The sequence below is a fragment of the Erinaceus europaeus genome, chromosome 16 (assembly GCF_950295315.1).
Source record: "Erinaceus europaeus chromosome 16, mEriEur2.1, whole genome shotgun sequence".
Classification (NCBI taxonomy): Eukaryota; Metazoa; Chordata; class Mammalia; order Eulipotyphla; family Erinaceidae; genus Erinaceus; species Erinaceus europaeus.
Genome location: NC_080177.1, coordinates 13,507,499 through 13,524,331, shown reverse-complemented (window position 1 = coordinate 13,524,331; position 16,833 = coordinate 13,507,499). Strand labels below are relative to the sequence as shown.

Below are 16,833 nucleotides of genomic sequence, written 5' to 3'. Positions count from 1 at the left end.
AGGCCCCCGAGGCACAGGGACTCCAATGGGAAAAGAAAGGGTTGGGAAGGGTGGGAAGGGCCGGTGTATCAAGGATACAGAGGAGGGACCGTCAGCAGGCAGAGGGTCTGGGGACCAGGTCAAGGTGGGGTGGGGTGGGGTGGGCTAGGGTGGGGTGGGGTGGGGGGGTTCAGGCAGACTTTACCCATTCCTGGTGTTCTCAAACCAGTAACGGTCACCGTCCCGCAGTCGCACAAACTGGTCGAGGATGATGGTACTGAAGAGGGGTCCCGGGTCCCCATGGCTCTCCAGGAGCCCCCCAGGGAGCAGCTCCAGCCTGGACAGGTCCTGGTTGTAGAGGGCGGCCGTGGCCTCCAGCACCTGGGCCTGCAAAGGGAGTAGTGAATGAAGGACCCAGAACCCAGCCCTAGGCACAAAGAGGTGGCTCCTGGGGACAGCCATTATCAGTGACAGTTCCTGTAACTCACCCTCTGAGCACTCTACATAAGTGAACTCATTTATAAAGCACAGCCCCAGCTGCCTGCTTGACAGAGGTGACAAGCAGCCCATCACCTTCTGAATGTATCATCAAAAAGACACAGGAGTTGATGGGGCAAAACCTAGGCAAACACTGAATGGCAGGATGATGTGTTCTAAAGATATCTATTCTTGAGAGCTAGATACAATAAAAAAAACTCCAATCTCTGCATACCCACTGCCTGTCAGAGACTTTCTTCAACAAGATATGACCAATATGCTCTACCTGACCTATAACTTCAGTTCTTTTATCCACCACATAAAACACTTGACCAGTTTAATTCTAGTGAGGTTCCAGGTTAGCTGAACTTGGTAAGCCTGGTGATTTCTATCTTTATATTGCTTTTTAAAAGTTTTTGAGCATTGTGTGTACATCACACTCCTTTACCAGCCTTTCAACTCTCTACTCCCCAATTTATGTACCAAAGGTCAAATGCAATAAAACAGGCGCTTTGTGTAGGACCGCTGTGGTGCCAGGAGGGGCAGGCAGGCAAAACTGGTCTGCCGACTGGCACCCAATGCCACTTGCTCAGGCGAATTCATTTCATGACAGTTTGAATATCAGCTCAGCAAAGAATAGCTGGTTCCTGAGTGAAAAACCTTCTTTACCCATTCTGGGGCTTCAGGGCAGAATAAATAAGTCAATGCCATTAAATGCTTGGTAATAGATGCCTGAAAAATATTTGCTCGACCTGCACCATCGCAGCGCCTAAAGCAGAATCCTACAGGTGTGGTCATTTCTATCCTGGCATGTGACATGGGAAAGGTGGCCTGGGTGAGCCTGGCTCCTCTCATCAGGTGCTTGCCCCTCAAGCCTGCGTCTCTGGCTGGTGTTCCCGCCTTGCCCTCTGGGTCCCGAGTCCTCCTCAGCTCCTCACAGTGCCATTGCTCCGGAAGAGTGAAGGGTTGATGTCCTGCCAGCTGGTGATGGGAGGCAGGCCCACAGCTTCCCTGGCCTTGGCGTAAGAGGGCAGGCCCAGATCCCGGCCCCTCTGCAGGCAGCTGGCCAGGTGATCCGTGCGGGAAAACTTAAGTGGCCCTGGCCAGAAATCTGGGGAGAAGATACCAGAAAGTGTGAGGGAGAACTGGCCCACCACAGCTCCTCCAGCCCAAGCCCCAAGCTAGGTAGCCATACCAAGCGAGCTCTCAGTGGCGAGAGAGGGCAGGCTCCCAGACCATGGCAACCATCCCTGCCTGCATCTAGAACTCCAGTAGACTCCCCTCCCATGGGCCAGGGGTCCACAGTCTGCAGGGTGAGCCTCAATCTCACCTCGAACGTCCTCAACTACCACATGGTCCTCTCGCTCGGCAATCTGGGAGGCCATGCCCAGCAGCAGTTCAACCACATCTTCTGCTTTCTTCAGGCTGGGGTGCTTTGGGGGCAGAAAGGGGAAAGAGGAAATGGATGTGGCCAGAGGTTGGTCAGTTAGACTCCTTCCACCCCATAATCCATGCCTCTGGGCCTCCCCAGTCCTGCCATTTGCCCCTAAACTGGTGAGCTAATCCTGCTCTGTGGGGTGATTCCTCACTCAGGGCACTGTCCCCATCCCAAACCCATGCTGCTGAGACAGAGCGTCACGAGCACTTTATATTTTCTATTTGAGGAGCCTTGACAGTATGGTTGACAAAGAACTGGCCGGCCAAAGACTTAATCCTTGCTCCATTCCCAGCCAACTTTGTGACCCTGAGCAAGTCATGACAGAGAGAGAGAGATTGATTAATGAAATAGTATAATAAAACAAATAAAGTAATAAAAAGGGGTTGGGAAGACTATGAAGTCTCTTTCAGTTCAGCCAGGACTCTAACTCTATGCCCTTTCTTGCTTTTACTCCCACCTCCCTTACCCTCTTACAAGCACTCTACACAAAGTGTGTGGTTCTGCTTTAAACTACTCATCAGGGCTCTTCAGCAACACTGAGCCAGTTTGGATAAACAACTACCCCAGGCAAATGTTCAGAATCCCTTTCTCCTCCTCACCTCCACCCTAGCCCTCACACCCACTGATCTGAGTGTGTCTAATTAGGAAGTCTCTTTGGAGGTTGGAGGCTGGGGATCCAAAATCTATAAGGGACCCAAGGCTTTCCAAGAAGAGGAAAAACTTTGGAGGAAGCAATGAATGTAGAGCCACACCTGCACAGGCCCTAGTGTCTCTCACCTGGTCCTGACCAGACATTGCTGGGGGAGATGATTGAGGTCCCCAGGGAGGGGGGCTCATTCTTCCCAGTCTAGTCCGACTGTCTGCTTCAGCCCTACTGTGCAGCTTCACCTAACACCCTCTCACACTTACAGCCATCACTACCACCATCACCCACATAAGCACCCACTCTCACATGCATCCCCTAGTCCTGACCTTTCGGTTCCAGAAGCTGTTGCAGACCCGGAAAGCTCTGGAGACACTCGAGTTCCCATTGTGGACCTCCCGGAAGTGGCAGCTGGCATTTCTGAAATGCAAGGAACAGGGGCTAGTGACTGAGGCCACAAGGTCCTAATGTCAGGCAACAGCTTCTGCTTTTCTTTTTTAAAAAATTTTAAAAATATTTATTTATTTATTTCCTTTTGTTGCCCTTGTTTTATTGTTGTAGCTATTATTGTTGTTACTGATGTCGTCGTTGTTGGATAGGACAGAGAGAAATGGGGAGAGGAGGGGAAGACAGAGAGGGAGAGAAAAAGATAGACATTTGCAGACCTGCTTCACTGCTTGTGAGGTGACCCCCCTGCAGGTGGGGAGCTGGGGGCTCAAACTGGGATCCTTACACTGGTCCTTGACCTTTGCACCACCTGCACTTAACCCACTGCGCTACGGCCCAACTCCCAGCTTCTGCTTTTCAAGGATGTAGCCAGGGGTTTCTGCTTCCCTAAGGTAGCATATGTTCATGGGTAGGTACTGAACAGTCCAATATTTGGAAAGTTCCTTCCTCTACATCAGATCAAAGATCTAAAAATTATCTCTCTATATGTATATAAACACATACACATGCATTAAAAAGTAAGCTAACACACTTTAAAAAATTATCAGTGTTTTTTCTTACTTATTTATTCATTTACTTATTTATTAGAGGCAGAGAGAGAGAGAGAGAGAGAGAAAGTAAAAGAGACCACAGTAGGAAATCTTCCTTTGTTGTGGTGGGGGCTGGGTTTGAACTTGAGTCACACACATGCAAAATTCCAAGTTAGCTATTTTGCAGACCCAGCAGACACACTTTTTAAGTTGAGAGCTCCCTTTGATTATTTTGGAGTCAATGTTTTCCTCAGCTCCAGCACACTTGCAGTGTAGTTCCCCTTAAGCCGTAGATCCCATGCTTATGACAAAACATCAACAACAAACTAGATGTGTCAGAATTGAGGTTCAGACTTATGATTCACCTTTGGAGCCTCAATTGCCCCATCTTTACCTGATTAACATCTACACCAGCTGTAGGAAAATGAACCTAGAGGCGTTTTAAAATGACAGTGGCTTGTCTTTTTAAATAACTACCCTTCCCCTCCATGTTCATAGTTCCTGGGGGTACTGGGCGCTCTGTCCTGATGACTCCTGAGAGCAGGGTTGAGCGCCTCCCTCACCTCATGTAGACGCCAGGGGGCACCATGGTGGAGAGGAACTGCTCAGAGGCCACCAAGAACTCTGGGGAGATGCTGGGGTCCAGGAAAGGGCGGTAGCCTAGGGAGGCAACAGGAGAGAAGGCAGTGAAACACCAGTCCTTACCACTGCCCCACCCACTTGCTCTCCCCCCAGACAGCCCCCCGGTTTTCCCATCCTCTCACCTGCATACTTTGGGGGTGTTTGTCTCAGGAAGCTGGGCAGCCACTCATACATGGCGATGTTCTGAGGGTGAGAGACAAGGGTCAGGAGGCATCTATCTCGGCCCGGCTGGGCGCTGGGGACCAGGCAGGGCAGTCGGTGTGGGAGAGCCGGCTCAGACGGGGCTGGTGCGGAGGCCGGGCCGGTCCCCAAGGCAGGGGAGCACGGGCTGGGGTGGGGGGCGCCATGGAGCCACCACCCAGAATCTCCCACCCCCTTCCCAAGGGCTCTTGGCCGCCTCCCCTCCTCCCTTCAGGCTCCAGCCCCCGCCCCGGCCCCGGCCCTCCGGGCAGGGGCTCAGAGGCTGCGGTGGCCGGGGCTGCGGGGCCGCGCTGACCTGGTAGGTGGCGATGACCCTCTTGCGCGCGTGCTGGAACAGCTGCTCGTCCCCCCAGCGCGGGTGCCGGGCCGCCAGCCTCCGCGCGCACAGGTTGTGGTAGCGGAACCACAGCAGCCCCAGCGCCTGCAGGAAGGGCTCGCGGTTCCCGCGCTCCGCCCCGAACGCTGCGGCGGCCCCCGGGCGCGGGGTGAGCAGCCGGCCGCCGGGCCCCCCGCGCCCCCGCGCTCCCCGGCCGCCCTCGCCGCCCCCTTCCCTCCCCGCCGGGGCCCCAGCCGGCCCGGGGGCGCCTCGTCACCCACCGTACAGCCCCGCCGGCCCGCGCTGGCCCGTGGCGGGGTCGGGCGCCGTCCACATGAGCAGGGGCTGCTGCGCCCCCCGCGGGAAGGCGGGGTCGCCCCCAGACGCCAGCCGCCCCCCGGAGAAGCTCCGCAGCGCGTCGCTCCACGAGTGCGACGACCCGTAGATGGCGCTGCCGTCCAGCCAGCCCGTCACGTCGTTGGTCTGCGGGGCAGCGGGGGCTCAGCCGGGCTCGGGAGGCCCTAGGGCTGCGGGGTTGTGGGGAGGGGGTGTCCCCACCCGGCCCCGGCCCCCAGCGCGGTCTCACCAGGTCCCGGGGGTTGCTGGGGCTCTGGCCGGTGCCGGGGTCCCAGCGGCTCCTCTGGAAGGGCAGGACCACGTCCCCGCGCTGCTGGGGGTCGAACACGGGGTCCCCGGGCGGGATGCGGATGTTGAGGAACTCGGCGGGGCAGCCGGGCCGCTCCACGCTCACCAGGTCCGACAGCACGTGGTAGCCTAGTGGCATGGCGGGAGGGGGTGATGGATCAGCTGACAGCCCCCAATTCTGTGCCTGCGCGCTAGTCCTTCCTAGCGCCCCCCTTCCACCTCCTGCCCCCACCCCCCACCAGAGCTTCCAAAGACTCAGCGGACATCATGGGCAAGTCCAGACCTTGACTTCCCCACTCCTCCCCAATCCTTTGTCACACCCTGGTCCAAGATGTTTTCACCAGTTTGGCCCTCGCCTTGGTAATGGGGAGGTGCCCGATGAGTGTGCCTAGGCAGGCAGGCTGGTGGCACCGGCTCCAACACGCAGCTGGGAGCAGCCTGTCAGTACCCTGGCACCCTACATGGCCTGGAGAAGCTGGGTGTCTACAGCTGGCATCACTGGTCAGACTTACCTAGCACCCCAACTCTCACCTTCACTTCCAGCCCTCTTGCCAGAATTACAACTCTGCCCTGGACCTATCCTAGACTCCAGAGGTGCAAAGAGGGAGAACAGTACCACCAATCCTCCAATTTGTCATCACCTTTATCCCCACTCCTACCAACAGCCAGCTTTCCTTTCTTCCTCCCCTCAGCCCTTCCTCTTATTCTCCGAGGGGCAGATTTATGCCTCTCCCAACCTGACTTCCTTCCTCTGCCTTTCCTATCCCATCCCACTGCACTGCTTTCCCCTCTGTCTCTCACCCCATGTCCCAGACCCTCCATTACATCTCCCCTCCACTCCCTTACACCCCCACAGCCCTCTCTCTCCACATGGAGCTGCTCACCAAAGAAGACCCCCAGCACTGTGCGATTCCTCATGGAAGCCTGCCCTGCAGGGCCCCTCATGGCTATGTTGCTGACAGCTCGGGGGTTGGGCAGGTGGGGTTCTCCCAAGGGCTGGTACACACCATCTGCATAGCTGGCTGGGACCAGACGTTGTAGCCGGGAGCCTAAGATGAGAAGGGGCAGAAGTGATGCTCTGTATCACAGATCTTAAAACCATGGGAATGGATGGGCATATGCTCAGGACCACAGTGGGTCAGCCTTGCCCCTTAGTGGTATGTCATCACTCCCTAACTCCCTGGAGTTGTGTCCACTTGCCTCTCACCTACCTTTGCTGCCCCACCTGTGCTCCATGAGATTGTTGTACCAACCATCAAATCGCTGCACCTCCCACGTGATGGGATCCTGAGCTCCTGTGTGAGAACAGAGGGAAGGGGTAGCTGGGCATATTGGTGCAGAGAGGACAGGCAGGCCTGGAGTCCAACACTCTGAGCAGCAGGAAGTGAGCATCTAGAGTCAGGGATCTAGTTTAGCATTAGAGCACAGAACTTGCATACCTGAGGCCCCACGTGTTCAGTCCTTACACCACCTGATCGGTGACTGTTCTCTCTCTATTTCTCATTCACAAGAATATATATACATATACATATATATATGTATATATATATATATATATATATATATATATCACTTTGGGAAATGGAATGCAGAGGAAGATATGCTGCTTGAGGAAGACATGGCAGTGGCCACAGATGTGTTGCAGTCAAGTGCAGTGTGTGCTGACAGATGGTCTCAGAGAAGAAGGCAGAATGAAGAACAGTGGTGATGGGGAGGAGATTCCAACACCTTCTCATACTTCAACTCCCTGGGTGGCAGCTGGACTCAAAGGAGTCCCAGCTCTAAGACATCACACAGAGCAAGAGCCATCTCCACCCAGGAATGAGCCAGAGAAGACCATGTCATTCTGTGACCCACCCAGCCCTGGGCTGGTAGTGTGAGAGGGGGTTGACTCTCTACTCAGCATAGCCCAGGGCAAGGGTGTGGGCCACTGGCTGTGGCTTGGTCTTTTACCACTGTATTATTTTTCTGCAATGTCCAAGATGGTTTCAGAGACTAGCTTGGCCTCATAGATTAGCCTCGCCCCCTCCTCTGCTATGGAATTACAGCCCCCTCCCCCCATATAATTCTTCTCCTTGACCCTACTGCATTCTCTAAAAACTAGAGTCTGTGTAGTATCACTCAGCTGTTGAGGGAAGAGTTCAAGTGCTGGTGGACAAAAGGAAAGTTCCAGAATCAGGGGTGAAGGTAAAGTGGGAGTCCATTAGTAAGTGGATAACCACTTAGACTCCCATTCCAAGTTAGAAGGTTACAGCACTGAGGCTCCCTCTCTGTTGACTCAGAGGACAGAGAAAGGAACTCTCATCAGCCAGAGACATCTCTTCCTCTGACTGTTTCTTCCCCAGACAGAAGCTCAGAGCTACTCTTCTCCCCACACACTCACTAGGGGGCCACAGAAGGAAAATGACTTGGTTTCTGATGTTTGAGCAAAGAACTCAACTAAACATCCAGGACTTCAGGCAGGAACTGGGGCAGCCACATACCCATGATCTGAAAATATAATGAACCAGTGACAAAATAAGAAGGGAGCCACTTGGACAGAAGGAAGAAAGAATGCTTCTTGGGTTTAAGGAGCAAAAGCTGAGAAGAGGAGAATTCAAGGCTGAGGCAAGGACAGAGCTTGAAGAGGTGTGAAAGTGAGCATCTCTGAGGAGGAAGCAGCAGCAGGGGCTGGCTCCCCACACTATGGCATCCAATTAAGACAGGCCATTCCATGTGGGCTCTCTGCTTCCTGCTCTTCACATCCCTCCTATGAGGACCGGAGACTGCCTCCTTTTAACCAAATTTGTGACACCTCAAACCCACTTTCCTTATCAGAGACCCAAACTATTAAAAAAGAAGGAAAAGGGCCTCATTCTAGTAAGGGATTGTCTATAATTAAAGATAACAAGATAGAACTCTTATAGATCAATATGTGTGTGTTTAATGTTATTTGAAAACATAGGCTACTTTTCTTCAGCTCTGAATCTAATCTGATTCTAAGGTCCTTTATTTTCTTGTGGGTCTAATCGGGATTTTCCTATTTGGGATCAGAGGTCTTTACTTCATGAAGAGAAAAGGCAGAGGAGAAAGAACAGGTCCCCCCAGTAGTAAGGAATGAACTAGGAAGTACTGATAAAGAAGTTGAAGGCTCCTGGACTGGGTGGCGGCACAGCACATCTGGTTGAGTGTGCATGTTACAGAAGTTGAAGGCTCCCTAATTCTCTGTATTTAATGATACCTACCACTCCATTATTCATACATCTGGTTGACAAACTTGAAGGAACACCTACTGAGTGCAGGGTACCATATTAGCTAGGAATAGGAACACAGAGCTGAATATGGGCACTCCAGAGAGATTTGTCCACTCCTAGTCACACTCCTTCTCCAATCTGTACTCACCTACAGATGTCCATAGTCCAGCCAGGAATATCCATGCCAGAGCCAGGCAGACACTCATGATACTATAGGGCTCAAGTGTCAGGACACCTTAGAGTAAAGATTCTAGAAAAAGACAGAAGACAGTCATGACTGATTCCCCAGGATCAGAAAACTCAGGCTAGCCCTGGTAGGCCCCTAAGAATCAAGGGTTGGGGCAGGGCCACAATACAGTGGGTAGCAAAGACCAAGAGACTTACAATAGTTCCTGAAAATATTTTCTTTCTTTGTATTTTTGTTTTCATTAGAACATTGCTCAACTCTGGCTTATCGTGGTATTGGGGATTGAACCTGGAACCTCAGAGTCTCAGGCAAAAAGTTGTTTGTATAATCACTATGCTATCTCCCCAGGACCGTTATAGTATTTTCATTAAACAAACACTTGTGCACTAGTACTATCTACTGGACATTATAACCTCCTAGTTTGGAAAGAGTGATGAACAAAGCAAATAAAAGCACTTTCTTTACTTTTTTTTTTTTTTTTTTTTGCCTCCAGGGTTATTGCCGGGGCTCGGTGCCTGGACCACAAATCCACTGCTCCTGGAGGCCATTTTTTCCCTTTTGTTACCCTGGTTGTTCTTATCATTGTTGTGGTTATTATTATCATTGCTACTGATGTCGTTGTTGGATAGGACAGAGAGAAATGGAGAGAGGAGGGCAAGACAGAGAGGGGGAGAGAAAGATAGACACCTGCAGACCTGCTTCACTGCCTGTGAAGCGACTCCCCTGCAGGTGGGGAGCCGGGGCTTCGAACTGGGATCCTTACGCTGGTCCTTGCGCTTTGTGCCACCTGCGCTTAACCCACTGCACTACCACCCAATCCCCTACTTTTTTTTTTTCCATCAGGGTTACCATTGGGGCTTGGCGCCTACTCTATGAATCCACCATTTTCCTCCTCCTCCTCCTCCTCCTCCTCCTCCTTCTTCTTCTCTCTCTTTTTTTTTTTTTGTTTTAGTTTTTATTAGGACAGAGAGAAATGGAGAGAGGAGGTGAAGATAGAGAGGGTGAGAGAAAGACAGACACCTGCAGACCTGCTGCACCACTCATGAAGCATCCCCCCCAGAGGTGGGGGCTTGAACCTGGATCTTTGTGCTTGATAATATGTGTACTCAATCAGGTGTACCACCGCCTGCCCCCCTTTTTTTTTACCTTCTTTTAAAAATATTTATTTATTTATTATTGGATATAGACAGAGAGAAATTGAGAAGGGAGGGGAAGATAGAGAGGGAAAGAGATAGAGAGATGCCTGCAGATACCACTTATGGAGTGTTTTCCCTACAAATGGGGACCAAAAGCTTGAATCCAGGTCCTTGCATATTATAATGTGTGCATTTAACTAGGTGTGCTAACACCTGGCCCCCTTTCTTTACCTTCTAAGTTTTAATTGGGAAACTTGGTTTGGTCCAGCTCTCCTTGGTTTGTGTTCCTTAGACAGAGCTTTGCTTGGTGCCAGGACACTGAGCTGAGTCCAGGATGTGATACCACCACCAGACCACTGTATGATCTAAGGCAGGTCACTTATCCTGTTCAGACCTTGGTTTCCTCTTTGTGCTAAGGAAGGAAACAGGCCTGAGCTGTCTGCTTCCTAGCATGGTTGCTAGAATCAAATGTGAACAGGAGATAAATTCAAAGCTAGGAAATTGGCATATGTCATGTAGTTGCTATAGAGAAAGGGTGGGCTGGAGCTTGACTCAGAAGAAATTTAGCACCTGGTGTGTGTTTGTTGCTGGGCTCCTGCTGTCTCCCTCTGCCTAAGCCAACAAATCATCCAGTGATAGAGTGAAAATAGAGGTTGCAGAGAACTTAGAGGTTTTTTCCCCCCATGGGAGCACTGTTCAGCTCTGGCTTATGGTGGTGTAGGGGATTGAACCTGGGACTTTGGAGCCTCAGGCATGACAGTCTCTTTGCATAACCATTATGCTATCTACTCCCACCCAAGATGGGGCTTTTGAGTGGTACAGGCACTGTCAGCTTGGAGACTGGGGTGAGTGAGGCTGGGGAAGAAGACAGGGGTTCAGAGAAAGCCTCATCTTCAGCCAAACCCTCAGGCTCCAAGTTGTCTAGTCATAGAGGAGGGAACCCAAGGAATGACCTCATTCTCACTCACTATCTTCCATTAAACAAATGAGAAACAAAACCAAACCAAACATAAAAACCTGCACTTTGTCATTGTTCAAAAGTGCAGCATCCCACCCACTCCCACCCTGAGAGAACCTCTATGCTGGCCTCTAATGGAGTGTGGTTGTAAGGCCTATTTCAGTGACTCTTCCCTCCCCTCATCTAGGGTATCCTGTTCCCCTTTCCTTTTTTTTTTTTTTTTTTTTCCCTTCCATCCAGGGTTATAGCAGGGGCTCAATGCCTGCAATATGAATCCACAGCTCCTGGTGGACGTTTTTTATTGAAAAGGACAGAGAGAAACTGAGAAGGGGTGGGGAGGGAGAGAGTCTGAGAGATACCCACAGACCTGCTTCACTGCTTGTGAAGCGACCTCTCTGCAGGTGGGGAACCCGGATCCCTGCATGGGTCTTTACACTTTGTACTATGTGAGCTTAACACTGGGCACCACCTCCCGGCCCCCTCCTGTTCCCCCTTCCAAATGAAGTCCTGGGGCTCTGGAAACCAACAGATCCACTTCTTGGGCTGTAGAGTCAGGCAGTGAGCTTTTAGGCCAGGCTGTGAGGAGAATCTGAAGAGGAATGTGGGCATGTTCATAACCCCTTCTCGTGAGTGGGTGGCCGCTGCCATCCACTTAGCGACATTGGTTGGGCAGTTTCCTAACAACCTTGAACAGAAGGCACAAATCCAAGAGAGCCCCAAGCCAGGGCAGTGAAGCCTCAGGCGGTGGCACAGTGGGGTGGGGGTGGGGGGTAGGAACAGCAGGCCTGCGTGGGACCAGCCCCACACGCCTGATTCCCAGACTGAGGTCCTAGAGAGGTGAGCCTGGGGTGGGGGTGAGGGGAGAAGCTTGCGCTCCAACTGGATCCCAAGAAACTCATAGAATAAAGAATCATGGACTCTTAAACATGTCAGGTTCCCTCCCTCTCTTTTGCTGCCCGCAGGAGTTCCAGGGAGCTGCCCTCCACCCAACAAAACAGATCACCCAGCATCCCCAGATCCCGCAGGATCTGAGAATCACCCAAGTCCTACTGGGGTCGTTTTAGCTTAGGGCGAGGAGTCTGTAGAGGAGTGCAAGGGGCTCAAGGCTAGAATTCGTCCTTCCAACAACCTGCCCTGGGAGCTCTCTTCCCCTAGGGGCGCCCGGGCTTGGGATCCAGAAAAGCCCCCCCTCCCCAGGTTCTGACCTGAGGCCGAGGTGTCCCTTCGGCAGCTTGTCCCCGACGCCGCTCCGGCTCCGGCTCGGGCTCCGGCTCCAGCTCTGCGCCAGCGCGGGCGGGGCGGGGGGTGCGGACGGCACGGCGTGTCCCGGCCCTGGGCGGGGCGGGACGGAGGGGCGGGCGAGCAGCCGGCGCACCCGGGGCCCGCGGGGGTGCTCGGAGCAGAGCCGGCGCGCAAGGTGAGACGGCGCGGGCTCCCGGGGCCCAGGTGGGGGCGATGGCCCGTGGGTGCGGACACTTGGACTGCGAAAAGGGCAGGTCTGCGTCCCGGGGGCCTCGCCGGCTGCGGGCAGAAGGCCCAGAGGGAGGGGGTTGAGGGGGCGGGGACTTGGGAAGGGAACTCCCTAATTTTTCCCCTCACCGTCGTCGGATCTGGTCTCTGAGAACAAGTGTATTATTGGCCAGTGTAGACCTGGCCAGGCTTCCAAGCAAGACATCCATCCTGGGATCCTGTAAGAATCTGTGAGAACTTCTCATCCCCACCCCCATCCCGGGGTTCCTGGGGGGATTCTCACCGCCAGCCAGCCGCGCCCCATAGGATCCCAGATTGCATTGCAAGGTTAGTGCAGGATGGGGGGCCGGTCGCTGGACTGAGGGGGTGGGCGAAGAGAAGGACGAGAGTAGAGAGAAGGCTGCAGGGATGGGTGGGTGCGTATTGGGGTCCCAGGACCCATCCCTTCTCTGAGCTAGACTCTGGTGGGTGTTTGTGGCCTACAACCAAGGGTGTGGTCTGTAAAGTTTGACAGCCACTTGGAGTGGGGGCGGGGGCTCGGGAAAGCACCCTGGACCTGGTTTGTCCGGTCAAGGCCAGGTCCTTAAATGAATTAATAAAAAAGTGTGTGTGTGTGGGGGGGGGGTTGGAAGGGAGCCCCAGAGGAGAGGAAAAGCACGCTTTCGGTGGCTGAACCTCCGGACCAGGTGTGTCCTGTCCTCCACCCCCACTCTCCAAACGCGCAGAGATTGGACCAGGCGAAGGTAGGACCTAGAGTCCCGGATGTGACAGCTGGGCTGCGACTGCTGGGGGGGGGTGGGATTTGAAGGGGTCTTTAGGTGTCATTTCTCAGCCAGAACCCTGGGGGCTCACACTTCTGCTTCTATCCAGACCTACTTGCGAGTAAATGGGAGATTTTCGGAGAGAAAGTACCAAGAGGGGTCTGGGTGATGGGGCACCTCTCTGAGTGCAAGTTACAATGCCTAAGGACCCAAGTTCAAGCTCCCAGTCCCCACCTGCAGGGGGAAAGCTTTGTGAGTGGTGAAGCAGTGTTGCAGGTGTCTCTTAGTCTCTCTCCCTCTCTGTTAGCCCTTTTCTCTGTGATTTCTGGCTGCCTCTATCCAGTAAATAAATAAAGATAATGCCGAGAGAGAGGGGGGAGGGGGAGGGGGAGAGGGAAGGGAGGGGAGGGGGAGGGGGAGAGGGAGAGGGAGAGGGAGAGGGAGAGAGGGAGAGAGGGAGAGAGAGAGAGAGAGAGAGAGAGAGAGAGAGAGAGAGAGAGAGAGAGAGAGAGATGGAGAAAGTATGAGGAAGTGAAGAAAAACCTCATCAGGCCACAAATGCCACATGTTTCCAGACGTGGAATCCTCCCAGCTGAACTGGATGGTTTGGCTGGCTGTCGTGATTCAGCGCTCCTCACCCCCCTACTGGAGATTCCTCCCCCAACACTGTGTAGATTTTGTTACAGATTTTTTTTTCCCCATTGAACTTCACCTTTAGTGCAGTAACACACCTGCACGTGTCCTCACCCACGCCATTTTGAACAGGGTCTCCTTTAGCCAGCCCAAGCTGTGAACTTTCAGTGGGGCCATCCCCAACCTGAGAGATAAGCCATCACATTCTAGCAGCTGTCTTGGCAACCGCAGATGGGTCACCTCGTCCCTCTTTGTGGAGCATTAATAGGCCTTCTCTATGCATTCCACAAGATGTGGGTGGGGAGAAAGTTCTGTCAGGTGAGCATGAGAAATGCTTGTCTTTTTTTAAAAAAAATATTTTGTTTATTTATTTACAATAGAGACAGAGAAATCAAGAGGGAAGGGGTAGATAGAGAGAGAGGAGAGACACCTGTTAGTAAAACTCATCACCCATCACCCCCTCCCCACAAATACATGTGTGAGGAATTGAACCCTGCTTCTTGAATAATGTGTGCATTCTACTAGGAACACTACTATCTGGCACTATGCTTCAGTCTTTTTAAAATTAATTAACTAATTAATTAATTAATTTTAAATATTTGTTTTTTGCTGCCCTTGTTCTTTTATTGTTGTAGTTATTATTGTTGTTGTTGTTGATGTTGTCGTTGTTGGATAGGAGAGAGAAATGGAGAGAGGAGGGGAAGACAGAGGTGGGGAGAGAAAGATAGACACCTGCAGACCTGCTTCACCACTTGTGAAGCGACTCCCCTACAGGTGGGGAGCCAGGGGCTCGAACTGGGATCCTCACACCGGTCCTTGTGCTTTGCGCCACCTGTGCTTAACCCGCTGTGCTACCACCTGACTCCCAATTTTTAATTTATTTATTTTCTCTTTTGTTGCCCTTGTTGTATTCTATTGTATTTTATTGTTGTAGTTATTGATGTCGTCGTTGTTAGATAGGACAGAGAGAAATGGAGAAAGGAGGGAAAGACTGAGAGGGGGAGAGAAAGACAGACACCTGCAGACCTGCTTCACCGCTTGTGGAGCGACTCCACTTCAGGTGGGGAGCCGAGGGCTCTAACCAGGATCCTTAAGCCGGTTCTTGTGCTTTGTGCCACGTGGGCTTAACCCGCTGTGCTACCACCCGACTCCCTCTTGTGCACTTTAACTAAGTTTAACTAAGTTGTGTGCTTAACTAAGTTCGCTACCACTTGGCCTCATAACTTCTTTATATCAATACACACTGTGTATATATGTTGTTCTTACTGGTGAGTCAGGGTGGGGGGATGCTGGATTGAGTGAATACTGACATGAATATTTTTTTCCAGTAGAAGAAGTTCACCTGCCAGAAATTCAACCATCCTACTTGGTGATCCAGAGAATTCATGCCTGAGGGACACTGCCAGCTTTGCAAAAGAGGTAGGGTTTCTGGGTATGGAGACTTTCATTTCAGTCCCACCTCTACTTACAGGAAGTTTGTTTGCTTAATAATTAAAAACCAATTAAGGTCAGAATCATGAAGATTGACTTTTAAGTTAGGCAATGTAGATCAAGGGAGACTTAAGTCATTAAGTTGAGCAAGGAGAAAGTGAAACAAGACACATTTTTATCCACCAAATGTCTTTTTGATGTGCTCATCTTTAATACATGTTTTGGAAAATTGAAAATGAGTTAATACTGTTCTTCTGTACATAAGGAACAGAAAGCCTTTTGTTAGTGTTTCTTTGAAGCAACATGTTAGCAGGGATGAGCCATCCTTGTAAATCATTTTATAACCACCCTTTAAAGCAAGTGTAGGGATAACATTAATATTGACCCTGACCAAAATGCATTACATTATTATTTTCATATATCACAATACTCCTTTTTTAAACCAGATATACATATAGCAAACTTGCTTTATCTTCTTATATTATTAGTCAAAATGTTTCACATTTTAAAGCATTTCATTAAAAAATATATAGCCATCCATGAAAATGGGTTCAGTCTAGATGTCATGAGTAAGAAAGTTCACAGACCAATGAGTGCATATTTTGAAATAAAATACTGCTAGCATATATTTTATAAAATAAATTGAAACACACATTATTAGCTACTTAGAATTGAAATTAATGCTTCAGATTCAATAAAACATAGACATTTGTGCTCTGGAAACTCCCAACTATTGGAAGAAATTTTCTGAAATTTTTGTGAGAGCTCTAAAATGTGAAAGCTTGGTCAAATCCCTTCTGGACTAGTCTTTAGCCCTACGTTGTCGAGACTCTAATGTTGAGTAAGAGTATCATATAGGGGAGTTGGGTGGTAGCGCAGTGGGTTAAGGGCAGGTAGCACAAAGCACAGGGACCAGAGAAAGGATCCCAGTCCCCACCTACAGGGGAGTCTCTTCACTAGCGGTGAAGCAGGTCTGCAGGTGTCTATCTTTCTCTCCCCACCTCTGTCTTCCCCTCCTCTCTCCATTTCTCTTGGTCCTATCCAACAACAACGACAAGAACTAAAACGATAAAACAACAAGGGCAACAAAAGGGAACAACAACAACAAAAAAGTATATAGGACAATGAGAGAGTACAGCGCCCTCTTGTGAGCAACGTGGAGTAGGCCACCTGCAAAGAACACATGACCCACAGAAGTATGCTGCATGCAGGGAATGCAAAGATGGAAAGACAGAGTCCTTGCCCTTAAGGAGATTAGAAGCTAATGGAGGATGGCTGTTTAAACAGAATACAGTGTCATTCTTGTGACCATGGAAGTATGTTCAAAATAGAATGAAAGCACTAGAGGTGAGAATGTCTACACTGACTCAGTGGCATCTGCAGATGCTTCATATGAGCTGAGGCTTACAGGTGAAAAGGAGTTTGGATTCCAGTATATACAAAGACCTGAAGGCTTGAAAGAGCACCTCAGATGTAAGGAGAGACCAGTAGTCCAGGATGACAAGAGATCACATTTGACAAAAGATAGAAATGGAAGGATAGGGTGTGGTGTGGGGGCGGGGTATCACATAGCATAATGGTTATGCAAAGAGACTCTCATGCCTAAGGTTCCAAGGACCCAGGTTCAATCCCCTGCACTGCCATAAGCCAGAGCTGGGCAGTACTCTGGTTAAAAAAAAGAAGGGTAGATGGGAAAGAAGTAAAAT

The 16,833-nt window shown here is 51.0% G+C and overlaps 2 protein-coding genes across 14 annotated transcripts in view; one reads left to right on the top strand and one right to left on the bottom strand.

Moving 5' to 3' along the window:
• DUOX1 (dual oxidase 1) overlaps window positions 1–12,175 on the bottom strand; it is a 48,179-nt gene extending 36,004 nt beyond the window's left edge. For all 4 annotated transcript variants that reach the window (XM_060174561.1, XM_060174563.1, XM_060174562.1 and 1 more), the window contains exons 1-13: window positions 12,038–12,175; window positions 8,700–8,801; window positions 6,530–6,613; window positions 6,203–6,367; window positions 5,260–5,447; window positions 4,955–5,156; window positions 4,653–4,819; window positions 4,279–4,339; window positions 4,078–4,174; window positions 2,867–2,957; window positions 1,787–1,889; window positions 1,395–1,567; window positions 185–366 (exon numbers count right to left, since the gene is read on the bottom strand). In XM_060174561.1, coding sequence (XP_060030544.1) covers window positions 185–366; window positions 1,395–1,567; window positions 1,787–1,889; window positions 2,867–2,957; window positions 4,078–4,174; window positions 4,279–4,339; window positions 4,653–4,819; window positions 4,955–5,156; window positions 5,260–5,447; window positions 6,203–6,367; window positions 6,530–6,613; window positions 8,700–8,757 — 1,571 coding nt within the window. In that variant the 5' untranslated portion in view covers window positions 8,758–8,801; window positions 12,038–12,175. The remainder of the gene's footprint in view (window positions 1–184; window positions 367–1,394; window positions 1,568–1,786; window positions 1,890–2,866; window positions 2,958–4,077; window positions 4,175–4,278; window positions 4,340–4,652; window positions 4,820–4,954; window positions 5,157–5,259; window positions 5,448–6,202; window positions 6,368–6,529; window positions 6,614–8,699; window positions 8,802–12,037) is intronic.
• The window catches only part of DUOXA1 (dual oxidase maturation factor 1), a 10,842-nt gene continuing 6,175 nt past the window's right edge, over window positions 12,167–16,833 (top strand). The window contains exons 1-3 of one of the 10 annotated variants that reach the window (XM_060174574.1): window positions 12,167–12,249; window positions 12,476–12,629; window positions 15,025–15,115. In XM_060174574.1, the coding sequence (XP_060030557.1) occupies window positions 15,082–15,115 (34 nt within the window). In that variant the 5' untranslated portion in view covers window positions 12,167–12,249; window positions 12,476–12,629; window positions 15,025–15,081. Of the gene's footprint in view, window positions 12,329–12,367; window positions 12,630–12,934; window positions 13,046–15,024; window positions 15,116–16,833 lie in introns of those variants that run through there. The other 9 variants (XM_060174572.1, XM_060174573.1, XM_060174577.1 and 6 more) reach the window with 9 other exon arrangements.